General features: G+C 37.1%; 1 protein-coding gene across 1 annotated transcript in view; it reads left to right on the forward strand.

Annotated features, from left to right (window-relative positions):
* Positions 1-18707, forward strand: part of TPP2 (tripeptidyl peptidase ii) — a 313725-nt gene that overhangs the window by 19548 nt on the left and 275470 nt on the right. Inside the window, exons 2-7 of the mRNA XM_089825602.1 lie at positions 13438-13516; positions 13628-13701; positions 16534-16643; positions 16761-16841; positions 17769-17855; positions 17984-18126. Of these exons, the coding sequence (XP_089681728.1) occupies positions 13438-13516; positions 13628-13701; positions 16534-16643; positions 16761-16841; positions 17769-17855; positions 17984-18126 (574 nt within the window). The remainder of the gene's footprint in view (positions 1-13437; positions 13517-13627; positions 13702-16533; positions 16644-16760; positions 16842-17768; positions 17856-17983; positions 18127-18707) is intronic.

The raw sequence follows: 18707 nt of genomic DNA on the forward strand, positions 1-18707 counted from the left end.
TTTGCGGATCTGTGGACCACGAAGAGATCCTGGTATGTTCTCAAGTGCTTCTTCTTCCTCTTGCATATCAAAAGGAGCTCCTTCTGATTCAGCTATGGCTGCCCTCATAGCTAATTTTGCCCTCTCTCTATTGAATTTTTTCTCTTCAGCAGCTGCAAGTAGGGCATGGATGAATCTTTTTTCTTCATCAGTTACCTTGAGACAAGGATTTGAGTCATGTTTCTTTATGCCTGCAAGGTGGTATTTGAGGCGGTTTATGCCTCCAGAAATAATTCTCTCACAGGGAATGCATATCACCTTCCCAATATCATTTGGATTTGGAGCTTCATAGGCATACCGCCATGCCTTATCTCATGCATTTTTAGGCCGAGTGCCTATATATCCAGATGGGCATGGTGTTTGTGGCCACTCTTCTTGCGGGTTTGTCATTTTTTTAATGGTTGACCGCTGCCCTACACATAAATATATAGAAAAATGAATAAACAAAGTTAGAACTTAGAAGCTAGGGTTTCAAATGATTCAAAGTTTCAAACTTCAAACTTCAATCATATCCTTAGCAAACAACAAACTTCAACCATATTCTTAGAAGCTAGGGTTCCAAATCAAAATGATTCAAAATGATTTTAAATGATTTGAAAACATTTACAAACAAGTTAACAACAACAAAAACAAAAGAACATTTGTTATAAAACTATAAAAAGTTTTCAAACTATGATAAGATGAACATACCTGGAAAGAAATTTGTCTTCTAAAATCGGTTAGAATCCTCTACAATCCACTCAAATCCGCCTTGAATCACTTGCAATCAGCCAAGAATGCCTCCAAACCTTCTTCTCTTCACTCCTCAAGGCTCTAAACAATCCAAATACAAGAAAAAATGAGAAAAAAACACATTCATTGCTGCTTTAATCCGTCACAGGCCGCGGGCGAAAATCTCACCAGTAAATCGCGAGTTTTTTTGAAAAACTTGCCGAGTTTTTCGCGATTACTCTCCGACTATTCGGCGAGTTTTTACCAGTCTGCCGAGTTTTTGAATCGGCGAGTTAACTGGTGAAAAACTCGCCGAGCTAGGAAACTCGGCGAGTTTTCCAACTATGGTTTAAACCATCCAACTCAGGCCACGACATGGTAACTGAAGCAGGCTTAGCGCAGGAATCCCAACATCCGCGTCCAGTAGGGTAAAGCATTATGAGTTTTGGAAATAGGCCTCCCGACTTGCAACGTCTAGCGTAAAGAGCAACATGAGTAGTTTTTCTTGATTGTTGTGGCTTCATATAAGTGGAAGGTTACAGTGGTGAGAGATGTGTTGTGGCAGCAAAACAGTTCATTTCCACTTAACAGGCCGCATGAGAGTTTTCCCTTGGACGCTGCAACTTGGCTGGTAGCCCTACACGTGTTATACAGGTCAGTTTCTTTTGCTGAGGTTGTGGTGTGAACACACGTGGATTTTCTACAGTAGTTTGGAAGACGTGGGTTCAACTTGAAGTGCCGCAGTGGGTTCTCTTACAACGCGACTAGCAGGAATAAACAGTGAACTCGGGGTCACGAGCCAGTTGATATCAGTTGCGTGGACATTGTATGAGTTTCAAACGACTTCCAATGACTTCCAACAGGGTTATATTGAAGGGGTATTACAGTACAGGCTAGTATTGCTATATCAGTTTCTGAGAAGGGCAAAACATCTGAGAATACCGTAAATAGGGCACATAGAGATCAAGATATACAGGGTGTAGTCCAGCAAATGGGCTCATTAATTGTCTTCTTAGAGGTCTCTGTTACTGCTTCATCAGAGGAAACACATCTTGAAAACATAGAACTGGATAAATGAATTCGAGCACTGAAGAAGAAGACCCAACTGACGTATTACAGTACAGGCTAGTATTGCTATATCAGTTTCTGAGAAGGGCAAAACATCTGAGAAAACCGTAAATAGGGCACATAGAGATCAAGATATACAGGGTGTAGTCCAGCAAATGGGCTCATTAATTGTCTCCTTAGAGGTCTCTGTTACCGCTTCATCAGAGGAAACACATCTTGAAAACATAGAACTGGATAAATGAATTCGAGCACTGAAGAAGAAGACCCAACTGACTGAGTCACAGCAGGCTTCTTTAGCTGGAAAAGAGACATTAAATCCCGAGCAAAGAACAGCTAACTAAGTTGGATACATGGCGAAAAGAGTTGATGGATCTGGAGGAGAAAAGAATGTGATTGGATTTTTAAGTATTGAATTTATTTAATATTGTACATTAGTACAAACTTGTTATGTGTCTGATCCCAAAAGTGTTATAAGTTAATGACACTTTCTGTTTTAATTTCATAACTTCAGTACAAACACAAAATGCAGTGCTCTATGCAACAAGCTCTAGCTTGATCTCTAACTAGTATAAATTAACAAGGGAATTCGGCCGGCTTCATAACTATTCTGGACGGTTTTTCCATATGGTAAATATACATCCAAATTCAGCATTTGATTATCAAATTCACTTTCAGAATCGGACAGTTTCAGTAGCAACAAGTCTGTGAATGTTGAGGGTACGTGTGTTCTTATTCTGAATGTATGTTGCTTGCTAAGAATAAGAACTCCTGACAACAGTTATATATGCCTAGTTGAGAAAGTCGAACTCTGTGAATTAATGTAGTAACTCATTGTCACATTTTAAATTTATATTCTGAGTGTGGAAGGAAGAAAACCAGTATGCTATGAAGCTACTTGGGAAGAGTTTTGTGCTTGATGTATTATGTTTTTTTTTTCCAGAATAGAAACTCCACACATGTTAACCCAGGCTATTCAAATGCTGTTCAAAATGTATTAGAGGATATTGTATAATTGTTTGACAAAATTGCCAGTTACAGATCAGAATTCTTTGGTTAGAATTAGCCAAGAATATTACAGTGAATCCAGCTCTGGCACTGAAAATCCAATAAAGATCAGCAAAACCACACTCAGGGCTGTACAGGACAGTATTAAAGCTGAAGACTCTTTGTGGTTTCAGTGTAAAGGCAAATGATACCTACAACAAGAACCAACTGGACGACAATATAAAGGTTGCCGCCACAAGGAGCAAATATAGTTTGATGATAATTCTGATAATTTATTGAGTAGGAGTATATAAACAAACATTTAGTTACTGAGCAAGTCATTGATATTACAGAATTGGGAAGTTTATTACAGTGAATTGGACATTGAATCAGTTAGTTAATCATGTTTACTTCAAGTACCCAGAAGTAGTGGGACCAGAATATGGAGACGCTTAAACAAAGTTTGAAAAGGTTGGATGAAAATCAAAAAAGGATGAATGAATTGATTTCAGACCCTGCAAAACTAGACAAAGTGGCACGATGTATGGTTTCCATTATTAAGAGGACTACATCACAGAGTGAAGAGAAAAAGGAACAAGAGGTCTCTATAGTATCTAGAAGTCTCTATGATGAATTCCCAGCAGTTAGTGACCATCATACAACTGACCTTATGGAGAGCAAAAATCAGACCTTAGAAAATAAATCAGAAAATTCATTTGATGACAATGAATCCCAAGATCATGATATGGATGGACACGCAGTCACCTTGGAAGTGGAAGTGCATGAAGATACTGTTATATCAGCAGCTTCTACCTCGCTAGTTGAGCCATCCTATGAGGTGCATGGCAATAGAACCCTAGATATTGAGGAGTGCCTAGATGATAGCATACATGATGCTGCTTATCATATGGTGAGTGACATTGATTCAATCTCATATCACAGTGTGGATGACAAATTGGAAGATTTGTGTGAAAATGTTTCGTCACAAGGGGATCATCATTTAGCAAGCCAATTGAAGGTTAATAATAGGATGGTTGCCTCAACCGTTAAGCATTTTGATGTTGCTCGTGAAATGTTGGCCACCTATGGTTGGAGTACTCCTTTGACAGATGAGCATGGTGATAGTGTTTTTTCCCTTGCAAAGATACATGCACTTCGATAAGCGATTGGAATGATGAAACAAAATTACCTACAACTACTTGCAGATAGAGATTTTCTTCTCGAGTGGGATTGCATTTGTTATGTTGCATTGTAGGGAAACGAGGAGAAGGTTGATAAGCTCACTCATGAGCTTGAGGTGACTATGAACTCTTTGCAGAGTGCCCATTTGGCCCTTCAAGAGTCACAATTACAGAGTGAGAAGCTTACAGGGGAGTTGAGTTTGGCACGGTCTCCACAAATTGCAGATATAGTACAGTTACATACAGAGGCAGTTGATAAGGATTTTATATCCATGGGTTGTAGTAGGGATGTGGTTACATCTATCACAGATTTAGTTACAAAGGTTTCAGTTGGGAGGAGTACCTTGGTGGAGAACAGTAGAGAACCATTAGTTGTATTGAGTTCTCCTGAGGTTAGGGCCGTGACAGTTGATACAGGACAATTCACTGGTAGCTCTTGTGTTACAATGGTGGATTCTCCTGTGAGTTGTGTGGTAGTACACGACGTTGCTCCGTCACCCACGCAGGGCATTCATAGAGTGTCATCCAGTTGGGAGTATAACTCTCATGTTAATTTGTTTCCATCTCCTGGAAGCAAATCTGTCATTTCATTCCATGCAGCTGATTTTGGACATCGGCTTGTTGATTTTCAGAGTCAAGAGGGGTCAGCTGCTTGATTCAAGTGTTTTTAGTGATGAGCCATTGACAGAGGTTGGAGCATTTCTCCGCGAATACACAATGAGAAGTGCTCATCATTTTTCTTTTGACCCACACACGGAGGACTTGATGATGCATCGGTGTGGATTGGCTCCAGAATTATACCATCCTTTGTGGGACGGTTATTCACCATCTTCGGAAGATGGGATTAGCGGCTGCAAGCATCCAACTCAGCTGTTTGTGGGGGATTACATGCGGGGAAAGCTGTCAATTATACATCATGTTGATATGTATCCAACATGGTTTGCTACTTCTCTGTCACAAAGTTCTCTTATGGGTACATGGTTACAAGATGACTATGGTGTCAGTTGGCATGATGGTTTGGTTAGTTATCACATCCATGAGAGTTTAGCGGGAGCTTTAGAGAGATGTTGTGTTATAGACGCTATCGGGTATTTTTATCTCTATATGGTGAATGGATGTGGAGTTCGATTGTTTTGGGATCCAGGTGGCGACAGGTTTGACACGATGTATTGGGTGATCAAGAATCCAAGTGTTAATAGTGTCTTACATGTGGTGGATTATGCGTTGTTGTTACAAAGTCATAGGACTATGATCTATGTGTTTCAACCTTCTGACACATTAGAGTTGCAGAGATTAGGATTACTCCGTTTCCACCAGGGTGATATAGTGGGGGAATTAGATTGGCCAGACCTGCCATTGTCATCGGTACAAATATTACAGGAGTTGGTCAGTGGTATCTTAGAGAGTGCACGAGCTCTCATTTGGGATCCAGGGGGAGCATCCCTATGCATTGCCTTTTATCAGGGAGCTAGGAGGAGATTTTGGTCATTATCATCTTTGGGTGGATATTGGTATATTGCCGAGCTTCCATCATCACTTGACAGTAGAGATTCACAGGGTCACTCATGGAGTGAAGCATTCATTCTGACTGAGGGTAGTAGCACACGGGGCAGCAACACATGGCCGTTGGTGTCCCTTTATGGTGAGACTTGGGATCCTGACATTCAGTTATCTGGCACATTGATTCCTATTGTACTGTTTCACCATTCCGAGTTTGGGAAGATGCATGCTGAGGTACATCAGATGAGGAGTAAAATTGCATTCTCGAGGCGAGTATGAGATCCTGGCATTTGGTTTCTTTAGGTATGAGCGGATTGCTTGAGGGCAAGCAATCTTTGAGAGGGGAGGCTTTGTAATGTCCCCTTTTTTTGGGACATTATAATTCTATGTGGCCAGCTCACTTCGCCTAGGTTTCGGGGGCGAAAAGGTTCTTTACGGGGTTCAGTTCAAGATTTGGCCTAGACATTTCCAGTTCTAGACCCATTAGAGCAGTTTTGGTAGGTTGTCCAGATGCTTACTATTTTTACTAAGTAATTGGAGCTCAGTATTTTCGGTACCTCAGTGCTGGGTTGGAAGCGTCTCGCCGAGAGCTTTCCAACGAGCTATTGCACATGCTTATCAGAGTTCATTTGGTCAGTTATTTTAATGCCTGATGACTCTATGGTTTACTGATTAAGTGACTATTAAAGTTCATTTAACTTGTCACTTTATTTGAAAAAGGTACTATGTTCACTTAAGTGACTAAAAGACAAAAAATGTGCTTTATCCCACATTGCTTGAATGAGCGTGCATCACATTGGGAAAAGTAATAAAGGTACAACAAGCTCCACATGAGAGGATATATGAAGATTATAATATTCAAACAACTATTAATCTGGGAGCTGGAAATAGTTGCTGGTTATTTCTTCTAAGACGCAAACCCTTGAAGAAGCATTCCAAGGTTGGACGCAAACCTGGCCTTCTTACAGGTTTCATTTACATTCCCAATCTGATTGTTATTTCTGTTTGTAAGATTGGATATTCTGAATTGTTGCATGTTATTGTATTGCTGATGTATAATATAGTAACATTATTAGGCAACCATTGGTGATTAATTACTGATTTATATTGTACTTTCTGAATATTGGAGGAATAAACAATCTTTTTTGAGTTCTCTCGTATGCAAATCTGCTGGTTACAAATCGATTGAAGTTCTGAAATTTGTATCAAATACTAGTTTACTGTTCGGATTGAAGTTCTGAAATTTATATCACAGGTTTTAGAAAAATATCCGGAAAGGGATATTTCAAATGACATATTGTATACAAACAATAAATGAATAAAAAGTGTTCTTGTTTTTATCATGTGTTGTTTTCTCATTGATATATAAGGAATATTTATGCCAAATTAGCTAAGTAAAAATAGGGATTTGAAAAAGCAAGTAAAGGAGTGGGAGGCTACCCAAAAAGCAATATTTACAAGATCAAGTAGAAAGAAGGCAACGGTTTAGGAGACTTGCAGAGGGACTATTGGAGGAGGTGGTCGGTGAAGGTGAGGCCATTGATAGTGAACAATGCAATGCATTTTGCCACTGGGAAGAGTGAGATGGTGAGGAACATTGTGAGGTTTGTTGGTTCTCAAAACCACAGATTGGAATCCTACGAGTCTTGCCAACTTGATGCTTGGATATTCAACCAATTATGGCCAACTTGACAAGATCGATCAATTCGATCTGAGTCTTATGCACTTTTGGCTCTGCAAGGCCAAGGCGGGTATACCTAATCCTGAACAAATCACTTAAGTCCAAGTTAATTATAACAAATTGATTTGAATATGAATGCAATGAAAGTTTCCCAAATGGTAAGGATTACAGAAAACTTTAAACTTGTAAATTACGAATTAACAACAAAAGTAAATGGTTATGTAAATGTGAGAATGTTTTAATGAAGAATAATTATTATATATTATTGCAACAAATGAATATATTAATTCTTCGAAGGAAAGATATGAGATGATTGCCAGCGTATGGATTATAAATTATGAATAATATAAAGACCAATGTTGAAATTAAATGAGTGATAGAGTTAGTATTATCAGTTTAAAATGTACAGCTTTATAAAATTCTATGCACATCAACTATAAATAATTCAGTAATCAAGATGTGACGGATCAAATGTATCGGCGCAATTTTAAAATAGTCTAGAATGTATTTTAGCTCTTGTGGTTTGGAGACAAACCAGACATAGATAAAGGAACAATTAAATATTTCATTATATTTGTGATGTTTGATTTTAAATTGGTATAATTGACCCTGTCCACTTATCTATCATATAAATTATTTATAGAATTAAAAATAATTATAAAGGACAAAACTCTATAATATTTCCAACTCCAAAGTTTTATGCAAATAAAATGAAATAAATACTTCTTACTGGTTACGTGGAAAATTGAAATACAATGAAGACACTCATTGCTGATGCTCAATCCACTGCAGTTCAATTCCAGAATCGCATATAAAATATTTACTCAAAAATCCAGAATTCATGGGCTTAGTTCAAAATTCCATTTCTTTACCAATGAAAGAATTTAATATATCAAAGTGCATATAACTTGGATATGTAGAGATTTGTAAGAAAAATGTATGAATTGTGTATTGTTTGATTTTACATCTTGTATTTATAAATGATGAAAAGTTCTCATAACCTGCGACAAGCATGGAGCACCTCTTTTTTCAACAAATAGTGAATGCGATCGGAACATATATTTTTCCCTTCTGTATCTGGTTTGTGGCTTGGGCAAGCTTGCTGTGGCACCGTTAAGAATCTGTTCTTCATCGCTATCCATATCTGTTCGAACCACATTTGCAGTGAAAGAGAATCGCTGCTTCAAACTCGATCATTGCCACAATACCATTTGTTCACGTTTTATATATTTTTATTCTTGTTTTTCTTATATATTGTTTTATACTTCCTCTTCCTGGCATTCATGTCTGTTATTGGGCACTCAAGGTCATGTTTCATCTACAGCATTATTATTGGTTACCTCTTCTATGTTTGAATTCCTTAATCACAGACATATATTTCAGACGGAGATATAACCAGTCTATATGAAACGGCATTTGTAATTGTTTTTCATAAATTAGTCTCTCATTGCTTCTGCATATAGGCTCCATGTTCTGTCTTATACAGTTCACTGGCTTTTTCCTTGATCAAATATTATTGTAAGAGTCAATTCTTCAAACTTCTATCACTTGTATCTCTTCCGTTACAACAGTGACTACAATATATATATATAATCTTGTTTATAAGGCATCTTTAATTCCAAAAGCAACATCATTACTGGATACCACCAAATGAATTTTGAGATGATTTCATTGTTGCTAGCAATTTCTGTCTCCAAGATCCTGCTACAATGTTTTAGCATACTGTTAGTGGAATATTCTCTACCTTCACATATACATTTTGCAGTAGAAACTACTGGAGAAGTTGAACTGCTAATTTTGACCACCATTGCAGATATAAGCAGGTTCCAAATTACTGGTACAATCAGGCTTTTCAGAATCATCATGTGAGCTATTGTTTCTTCATGAAGGATACCTTCTGGATGCGTTATGCATGCTGCAATTCTTTAGAGAATAAATCCCACAAATCCTGCTCTGAATTTGTATATTGTCGATTCCAATATTTAGACATTTCTTACTTGCAGAGATACGCTACAAAACCTTTCAAAATATTCAACGCAGATTGAGATGTGCCTGTTACTGTTCGGTATGTCAAAGACTCTCACAAACTCGACTTTAACTAACCACAATCAATGATAATCACCAAAGACATCAAGCAAGTTGTAACAAACATGACAGTAATAACAGCCAGTCCACTGCTGTGGCCAATATTGTCTGCATCTCTGAACCTGATTGTGACTGCAATATGCTAACACATAAGTATCAATTTACTTCTCGAATGTGCACTTGCCCATACATTTGACAGGAAGTGTGCATATTAATCAAGGGATCTGACAATAGCTGAGAACTATGATAAATATCTGAGGCAGATTGAGAGCAAACATCCCGACATATAGTGGCACTCAAAGTAAGAGGCACTTCCCTTGAGCATACTCTGTCTTCAAGGCCAACACTGCTACTACACATCACAGTGGAGTGACCTGAATAAACTGATCTCCTAAAGGTCTTCACTTTGAGCGAGTGACATATATCCTGAACATTGTGGCAACAGAGGTCCAATGAACTATGTGCTTTATTATCTGAATCGGTCTTGTCTGCTGTCTTTTTCTTTTTGCATTAATGTTGTAGCAGGCAACAGAGTGTAGATATTGATCCTTAGAATACATTCGGACATGTCTTCCATTTCATCTCCTCCCCAAATTGCTGTATGTATATATCCTGATTGTAACTGATCCAACGTATATATCATTGTCGTCAAATGTTCCCTCAATTTACTTAGTGTCTTGTTCATTGCTTGTAGTTTTATTCATACTCGTGAAAACCTTTTGACATCAACATCAACACTTCCTTAAGTCTTGAACATTATCACAAAAATGGAGGCTCGAAAATTTGCAAAATTCCAGGCTCCATCAAGTTTAATAGTGAGGAGGATTTTATTGAGGAAACGAGAAGTCTGTTTGGGAACTTAACCTTAACCTTGCATACGGAGGCAAGAGAGGCCCAAAAGAAGCAAAGTGAAGAGGCCGAGGGTAGAGAAGTTGAGGATACCACTGCTGCCACAAGTGTCAGAGGCGCATGAGAATCGAAGCAGCCTACTAGGCTTGAACTCTTCCAGTAGTTGAGGGACACCAAGTTCAGGTGTGCCAAACATTTCCAGTGTGGGGACACCAAGCTTGGTGGCACCAACAAACTCAATAACTAGAACAATTACAATGGTGCAAAAGCAAAAATTACCTAAGCTCACAGGTGACGGGAAGAAAGATCTCATTTGACACCTTAAAATGTGCTAGATGATTTGGACAAACAGAGTAACAAACCAAAATAATTGGATAAGGCAATTTTCAGCGACCTTGCAATAAGTGGCCATCTACTGGTTCTTTGATGCAAATAAAACAAAAATGTTCACATGGACAGACCTCAAAAAGGAGTTTCAGATGGAATTCCGACTACTTAGAGACTAACAAAATAGTGGCTGAAATTTATAACACGAAACAAGCAAAGGATGAAACTGTCCAAGGATACAGTCGGCGATTGAGTTGGGAAAATGGAAAGCCAACCAGCAAACGGCCTGGGCAGCGGAGAGAACAGAGTTCGTAGCCCAGATGGAGGCTGTTAGGAAGGATTGGGCTGCCTTGGAGGCCCCCATGGTAGAGGAGAAGACCTTTTGTCAGAAACAGTTGGATGAGGAGAGGATGGAGAGGAGTCTATTGTAGATTTGGTTGGCTCAGGTGACCAAGGAGTTGGACAGCAAGGAGAAGGAACTTGTGAAGGCTGCTCTTATGGTGAAGATGACAATGGAGACACATATGGTGAAGAAGAGTCTTGCAGTTGGCATTTGTAGAATCTTTCGAGTGTTCTACCAAGAGTCTCCCAGGTGAAAGATAACCCTTGTTATATATATATATGTTCTTAGCTTTGTCAGCTTGCTGCTGCGAATATCTCTATCAGAGCTTTTCATTGAGAATCATTATTTTTGTTCAATTTACTTAGTGTTTAGGCAGTATTATTTTTCTGTAGTTCTATGTATACAATGGCGAGACCTATAGAGTAAAGTGATTGTAGAAACTTCTGTATAAGCTCAGTTTTGTCTTATTGTTCACTTTCAATAGATGATCAGCTAGTGCTTATGTGAGGAGATTCAGATTATTTATAACCTATTGTTTATCAGTGATTTTGAGAATTTGTAATTGCAGGCTTACTGATTGACTGTGTAAAGACATAATCATAATCATAAACATTGTATTTGATTTGTAATCAGAATTAAGGATCCATCTTTTGGTATGGCTTGGTTTTTTCCCCTGAGTCGGAGGGTTTCCCTAGGATAATCCATTGTCTTCTGTTTTTGTATTTCTAAATATTGTGTTCTTGTATTCTGGTTCTAAAACTTAACAAGGTTTAGTTGGAAAGCACGTAAAAATGAAGTTTGTAAGTTTGTTTCCAAGTGTCCAATGTGCCAACAGAATAAATATGAAAACACATATTTTGCTGGCCTATGACAACCCCTGCTAATTCCCAATAAAAATGGGAAAGTGTTTCAATTGATTGTATTACAAGGTGACCCAATGTTCAAGGGAAGAATTGTATTTATGTTTTAGTTGATAGGTTAACTAAATTTGCCCATTTCTTTGCAATTTCAGCGGTGTTAACAACAGCTAAAGTGACAGATTAACTTTTTAAGGAGGTTTTTAGACTACATGGGTTGCCTAGGAACATAGTAAGTGATAGGGACAAGAAGTTTTTGAGTTTGCATTGGCATTAATTTTTTAGGTTGAATGGAACAAAGTTCCTTCCCAACACTAGCTACCATCCATAAACTGATGGTCAAACAGAGATAGTTAACAAGTGGGTGGAAGGGTATTTGAGAAACTACATTTTGGGGCAGCAAAAAGCGTGGGTGAAATGGTTACACTTTAGTGAATATTGTTATAACTCTGCCTATCATATGTTGATCAAAATGTCTCCATTTCTGGCTTTCTCTGGGTATGAACCTCCAAGCATCCTGGATTTATTGATTAGGGATATTAGGGCACCTAAAGAAAAGGATCTGTTGTAGCAAAGCTAGGACATCATGAATCCTTGAAAGAAAATCTCTAACAAGCAGGAGCAATATGCAGACCAGCATAGAGTTGAAAGGCATTTTTAGTTTGGTGATTTGGTTTATTTGAGACTGCAGCCCTATAGACAATCTTCACTAAAAAGGAGTGATTCAGAGAAGTTCAAGCCCATATTTTATTGTCCTTTTTGGATTGCCAAGAGAATTGGAGAAGTGGCATATGAGTTAAAATAACTATCAAGCAGCAAGGTACACAACTTTTGTTTATGTCTCACGTTTGAAGAAACCTTTGGGTCACAATGTAATTCCCTGTTCTGTGTTGCCACCTTTGGATGAAGAAGGGAAGTTAATCATAATTGCAAAAGCAATCTTTGAAACCAGAGAACCTCTCAGGAAATGGGTGATTAAAGAGTACTTAGTGAAATGGAAGAATTTTCTAGTTGATGCTTCTTGGAAAATATAGCAGATTTTGCTGCGTCTAGAATTGAAATTGCTTGAGGAATGTGAAAGAATACCAATATGTAGTATGTACATGATAATTAACTATTAATGAAAGATTACATGATAACCAATATGTAGTATGTACATGATAACCAAGTATTAATGAAAGATTACACAATAACCAATATGTGAATAATATGTAGTATATACGTGATAACCATTACTTTTCTGCTTCTCAGAGTCAATTATGAACGAAAGATTACCAATATGCGTATATACACGGTAACCAACTTAAGAATTAGCTCAGACAAAATCAGAGTAATCCCTTGAATTATATTTAATACTGAAGCAGATCATATTTGCTGTAAGTCCTTGCCTGCAATACTGTCTAACAGAACTAATTTAAACTTATGGTGCATTTTTTGACAATTATGATCAAAAGAAACTGAAGTTTTCGTAGAAGCTTATTGAGTCACACTGCATTGAAAACTCTAACTGCTTTAAGTCATGCTATTTGACAAAAACAAGCTTTGAGAAACTGGGCATACAAGAAAAGAATTTTTGCGATGCAGGAAATGATTTGTCTTTTTCTGTGCACAGTTTCTCTCATAGAGCTCATTTCTATAAATCATTGGCAATCATGGAAGCTTGAAGGATCTAATCATGATCTTTGTGGATGAATCCTAATTTTAGATAATGCCGCTATTTTCTAACCTTTTCAACATATTTATTTGTTCAAATTCTTTTTGTCCTTCCTAGTTGTGCTAGTTATATTACCATTAACAAGTGTTCCTGTGCAGATTCTGGTGTGGACCCAGCGGCTGCTGGGTTGCAGGTAACATCAGATGGAAAACCCAAAATCTTAGATATTCTTGACTGGTACTCACAAATGCCTTCGTCTTCAACTTGGATTATGGTTCTATTGTTCAAATTGATTTAAAAATCTATGATGTTTTATAATCCATAAAACTTCCATCTTTTGCCATGCAGTACAGGGAGTGGTGATATTGACACTTCAAAAGTGGTTGAAGCTGATGACGATGGCTATATTGTTGGAGCATCAGGTGCTTTATCTTTGTTTCACGTTATAGCCAATGAACCAAATCTACCTGAGCCCTGTCCGTGTTGCACTTACTAAATACATAACTTAAGTTTGTTTTATTCTAGTATGTGGCTATATCGTCTGTACTTGTGTTTCTTTTGTTTCAAATTTTTAATGCTACATGTTTTTATAATCTTATGTATATTTGGATGCATTTAAGAAATGTTTTTTTAATTCCTTTGTTGGAATATGCTGAATTTCATGAATATATTATATAATGCATTCCATAGCTATTGTCTTGTAAGCACTCAACTACTGATCTATCATTATTCAACAATTTGCATCCTCATTACTTATTCCAGGAAAGCCATGAGCAGTTTTCTCTAATCTCTTTCATCAATTTTATTCTGTATACAGAAAATACAGGTTTAGACTCCAAAATGTCACTTTTTACAGTTTCTGTATAAAACATACTGCAGAATATGTTTCATATATAGCTATTCCATCTCCCTCTAATTACTTACAGGTCCCAAATCACTAGTTGGAGTATTGCATGTCTAGATTCATAGAATTTAGAAAAGTCAACGTGCGGCTTTATCATCAAAGCATATTTTAGAGTAAAGATTTGCATGGTCTCTTTTAATGAGGCACTTTCTCAGCTTCTTTGGAACTTGCAATTATGCAGAAGACAACTCTCTTCTTGTACATTGTTAACATTCACTAGCAACTCACCTTTCACCAAATGATATCAATTTTGATCATTTTAAAGAATAATTTGTTGAAATTATTTACTTTATCTGTTTATTTGAATTATTTTATTGAATGGAGAGGAATTTTATTAAGAATTATTTTCTACATTTAGTTTGCTTAAGAGTTTTTTTATTCTGGGTAATAGGTTATGTTTTATTAATTAAGCCGGGAGAGAACCTGGCGCGAATCAGGGATGGCTACATCCAGGGGAGCCATCTCCCCAAACAAAAGGGAAACCCCAAGAGACCCATTGACAGGTCCAAAACAGTAAGCAACAAAAAATTTATACAAGGAAGCCTTCAAAATTTGCTCCGTCTCCTCCCTACTTCTGAGAGCATAAAATCCTATCAAATGAGTTCTTTTTTTCCTTTTTCACCTTTCACAATTTCTCAACCATACTCCACTTTGGCTGCCTCATCCTGCCAAGCCATTGGATTGTTCTCACATCTATTCCCAACTTCAGGCTGCTGTTGCCAAGCTGATTCTGATTTTCATTCAAATGTTCTTCCTCCTTGTCTCGGGACCCCGTAGGTCTTTTCTTCTCTCTTCCTTCCAGTGTGGATGTAGCCTTCTTTGATGTCTCCAAAATTTCATTATCAGCTATGCTGGCGTTATGTACCATAAGAAGAGGAGCATCCTGACTCACATCTCCACATTGCTGTTGTGATGCCATCCCATTCACTACCCGAGAATAAATCTTTTGCTGCTCTACTTTGTTCTCCACTGTATAGTGTTGTAGTGAAATATCTTTACACCAGGAAGCTACCTTAGTCATTTTCTGTTTAGAGCACTGGGCAGCCATAATAATCTAAATGCTATGTCTGGCAACTGTTTGAAGTTTTAATTGATATTTCTACAGGAAGTCCTTTAGAAATATCCATTTCCACCATGACGTGGGCAAAAGTAGAATGCGGAAGATTCGAAGATCCTTTATCAACCATTGAAAAATTTCCTATAGAGTTTCCTATAACTTCAAGGCATGAATCAAACCCGAAATGTAAAGGCAAGTTTGGAAGTCTCACCCATAGCAGTACGATGTCAAAAGTTTCAGTTGCTGGATAGAAAGCAGGGTGCCAAGGCTTCAACATCAGCAGGTTCTTATTCCCCCAACTCCAAATGCTATCACATAAAATCTCAATATTGTCCTAAACATGTTAAAAAACAACAACAAAGAAACCCCCAAGACCTGGATAAATCTGAATATAACCCTTCAGAATGGGTTATCATTTCTCTGAAATCCATTTGTGAAGCTTACTTAGACTCGGCTGTAAACCCCTAAACCGTCCAATCAGACCCAGCCCAGAAAAAACTTCTAACATTGTATTGCACTTGCTTCTCCACATTGTCTGCCAAGTCCATTGTGATGGGCCTAGCCGTTTGGGGTTGAATAAATCTACAATGCCTTCCCTCTGCCGATGTTGCCCATTCAGATTTGAATCTTTACATCCATGGGCACATTCCACTCCATTAAAGCCCATGTCTGCAACTCCCAAGTGACCATATCTCCACACCCCTGCGGCTGAGAAAACCCTATCAAGTCCATTTCCCATGACTGCTTCCAAATTCTTTCTGCCTATGATCAGTGGCTTCCCTTGCTCAAACCTGACCTGGTTGGCTTCTCCTTTCTCCGGCCCATCTAACCAGACCCATCCCTCCCGAACACAATCCAGACAGCATTGGGACACCCATTGCCGGCAATATTCAAAATGTTTTGTGTAGACCCCGCAAGAGATTGTGGCTCCAAACAAATCCTAGTTTCTGCAGATGGCTGCAGCTATTCCACCTCCTCTCTTATTCCTTCTTGGAACTGTCATTCCAGATGGTTTTGTTTATGAAAGAATTATTATATTTATTTTACATTACAACTATTTAAAAATTATTTTTATTTATCTATATTAGTCAGTATGCTGTCCTTCAAAAGCAATTAATTTCCACATACCATTGTAACATTTGAACTGAAATAATTGTTGAATTTGTATTACAGATTCATTCTGGAATTTCAGATTCCTTGAGTTGGAATTAGTCACTTTCTAATAAGAGGCTTTTGAAAGTTAAAATTCTGTGCATTGAAAAAGTTTACTAATAGCATAGTTTTGGTCTGTAGGTGCACGGTTGATGGTAAACAAATCATGGAAGAATCCTTCTAGAGAATGGCGAGTAGGTTATAAATTTGTCTATGAGCTTTTCACTGAAACTTTGATTGCTCGTTTGAAGGTGAGCCTTTTAGCAGTAATGCCTTATTAATATCAATATTTTATTCAAGCCGTTTGCTTTGTAGATTGAACTAGTATTAATTCACTTAAAACTTATCTGTAAGGAATATCCTCACAGAAAGAGCGTAAGAAGAAATGGGAAGAGAAACATGCAGAAGCTACTTTAGATGCCTTCAAGAAGCTCACATCATTTGATCAGGTAGAAAATAAGTGGGTTATACCTTATTCTGTCAGATTTGTCTTAAAAAAAGGAAGATCTTTTTGTGGTAAGAGTTTTGGACTTTGTTTAGTTGATCAATTCACATAATCCCAACTATGGGTATTCCCATGTAATTGGCTTTGTTTTGGAGCAGAGCTGAAATACATAGAATACCAAGAGCAAATTTATCATTAGAAAATGAATTGTGATGCTGTTTTCAAAGAATTATAATAGATGATGTCACTTTGACTCTGCAGACCTAATTCTCTCTGGAGATCAATTTAATCTAAATAAAATGTATGCTGATTTTTGTTTTATGCGGGTTTCAAAGAATTATAGTAGATGATGTCACTTTGAATTTGCAGACCTAATTCTTTCTGGAGATTAAATTTAATATTAATATAAATGAAATGTACGCTTAATCTTTGTCTTATATTCCTTAAATCCCTATCAATTTTTGGGATCTTGATTATTGTTGTTTAGTCTTTTTGCTTTTATGTTGCAATGCTTAACAGTTGTATCTTGAGGAACTACATTATGCAAATATAAATCAAGATTTTCCAGGTAGAAAATTGCCCAACTTGTTTGGGTAAGAATATGGAACTACTCAAAATCTTTGGTTGAACCTTTCACTATTTGATATACAGTTAAGATCAGAGTATTTTTTATTCCTTATCCATTTCCCCTTTCTCCTTGAATCTTGTTGTTGAACTCAAACAATATTTGTTTATGGTATTGCCATGCAAAAGTACACCTTTGAGTGTCTAATATTGTATGAAAATTTAGCACCTTTTTGAGGGCTGGCTCCAAGTCCTGAAAAGTAAAAGCCTTAGTATTTTTCTGTATCATATTTTGTTGAACATTTGAGCTAGTACATGTACACATTCATTGTAATATGTATAAATTCTGTGAAATTATGATGCACAGAAACATCCTAAACCAGATAATCACGCCTTGAAAAAGGAGCGCGAGGATCTTCAAAATAGAGTTGATTATCTTAAAAAGCAAGCCAGTGTGAGTTCTAAATTTCTTGTAGTAATTTAAAAATAATAATATTACCCCTTTGAGGATGTTTTGAACTTTTGTGGAGGTGCTATCATGATGTATATTGTAGTTATCGGTGAGAATGTTATTTTTTACAGACATATGAAGATAAAGGGCCAGTAATAGATGCTGTTGTTTGGAATGACGGTGATGTATGGAGAGCAGCATTCGATACCCAGGATCTTGAGGAGGATGCAGAATGTGGAAAAGTTGCAAATTTCATTCCTCTAACAAATTACAGGTCTCACAAGTTTGACCTTTATTTTTTGCTGTATTTTTATGATGAATTTTATCTTGTTCATAAATGATATAGGAATAATAGGATGTGTTTATGAATGGTAGATTTTATTTCACTAGGATTCATTCAATGAGGATTTTAGCTTTGCTTTGTTGACCTGGTTATGCAAAGTCAAATGCAATTAGGGTATTTGTATGGAAAACCAATTAGGTTGGCACAGATCAACACAAACATTCCAGAGATAAATTTGAAAGCACAGTAACACCTTCAAATGCTTTTGTATCGTTCTTCTTTCATACTGTATGACTAAATCAGAAAAATAATTAATCAGGCCTTTATGTTTTGGTGTTTCTTAAGCTCAACAATTTGGAAATTTGAATAGTTAATGAGATGAGATTTATTCCCATATCATATTTATTGTCTAAAGAAAAATTGCATTACACTTGGAAGGTTTATTTTTTGTTTAGTTTCATAAGATCATCTTTGTTTATGTTAGAACCTATCTACCCTGAAATTAGGGAAGATTTTGGATGACAAATTTTACAGCTTGTGATTTGTAATGTCCCCATTTTAGTTCACCTTGG

The sequence above is a fragment of the Cupressus sempervirens genome, chromosome 4 (assembly GCF_028749045.1).
Source record: "Cupressus sempervirens isolate cs-2001-9-10 chromosome 4, ASM2874904v1, whole genome shotgun sequence".
In the NCBI taxonomy this organism is placed as follows: domain Eukaryota; kingdom Viridiplantae; phylum Streptophyta; class Pinopsida; order Cupressales; family Cupressaceae; genus Cupressus; species Cupressus sempervirens.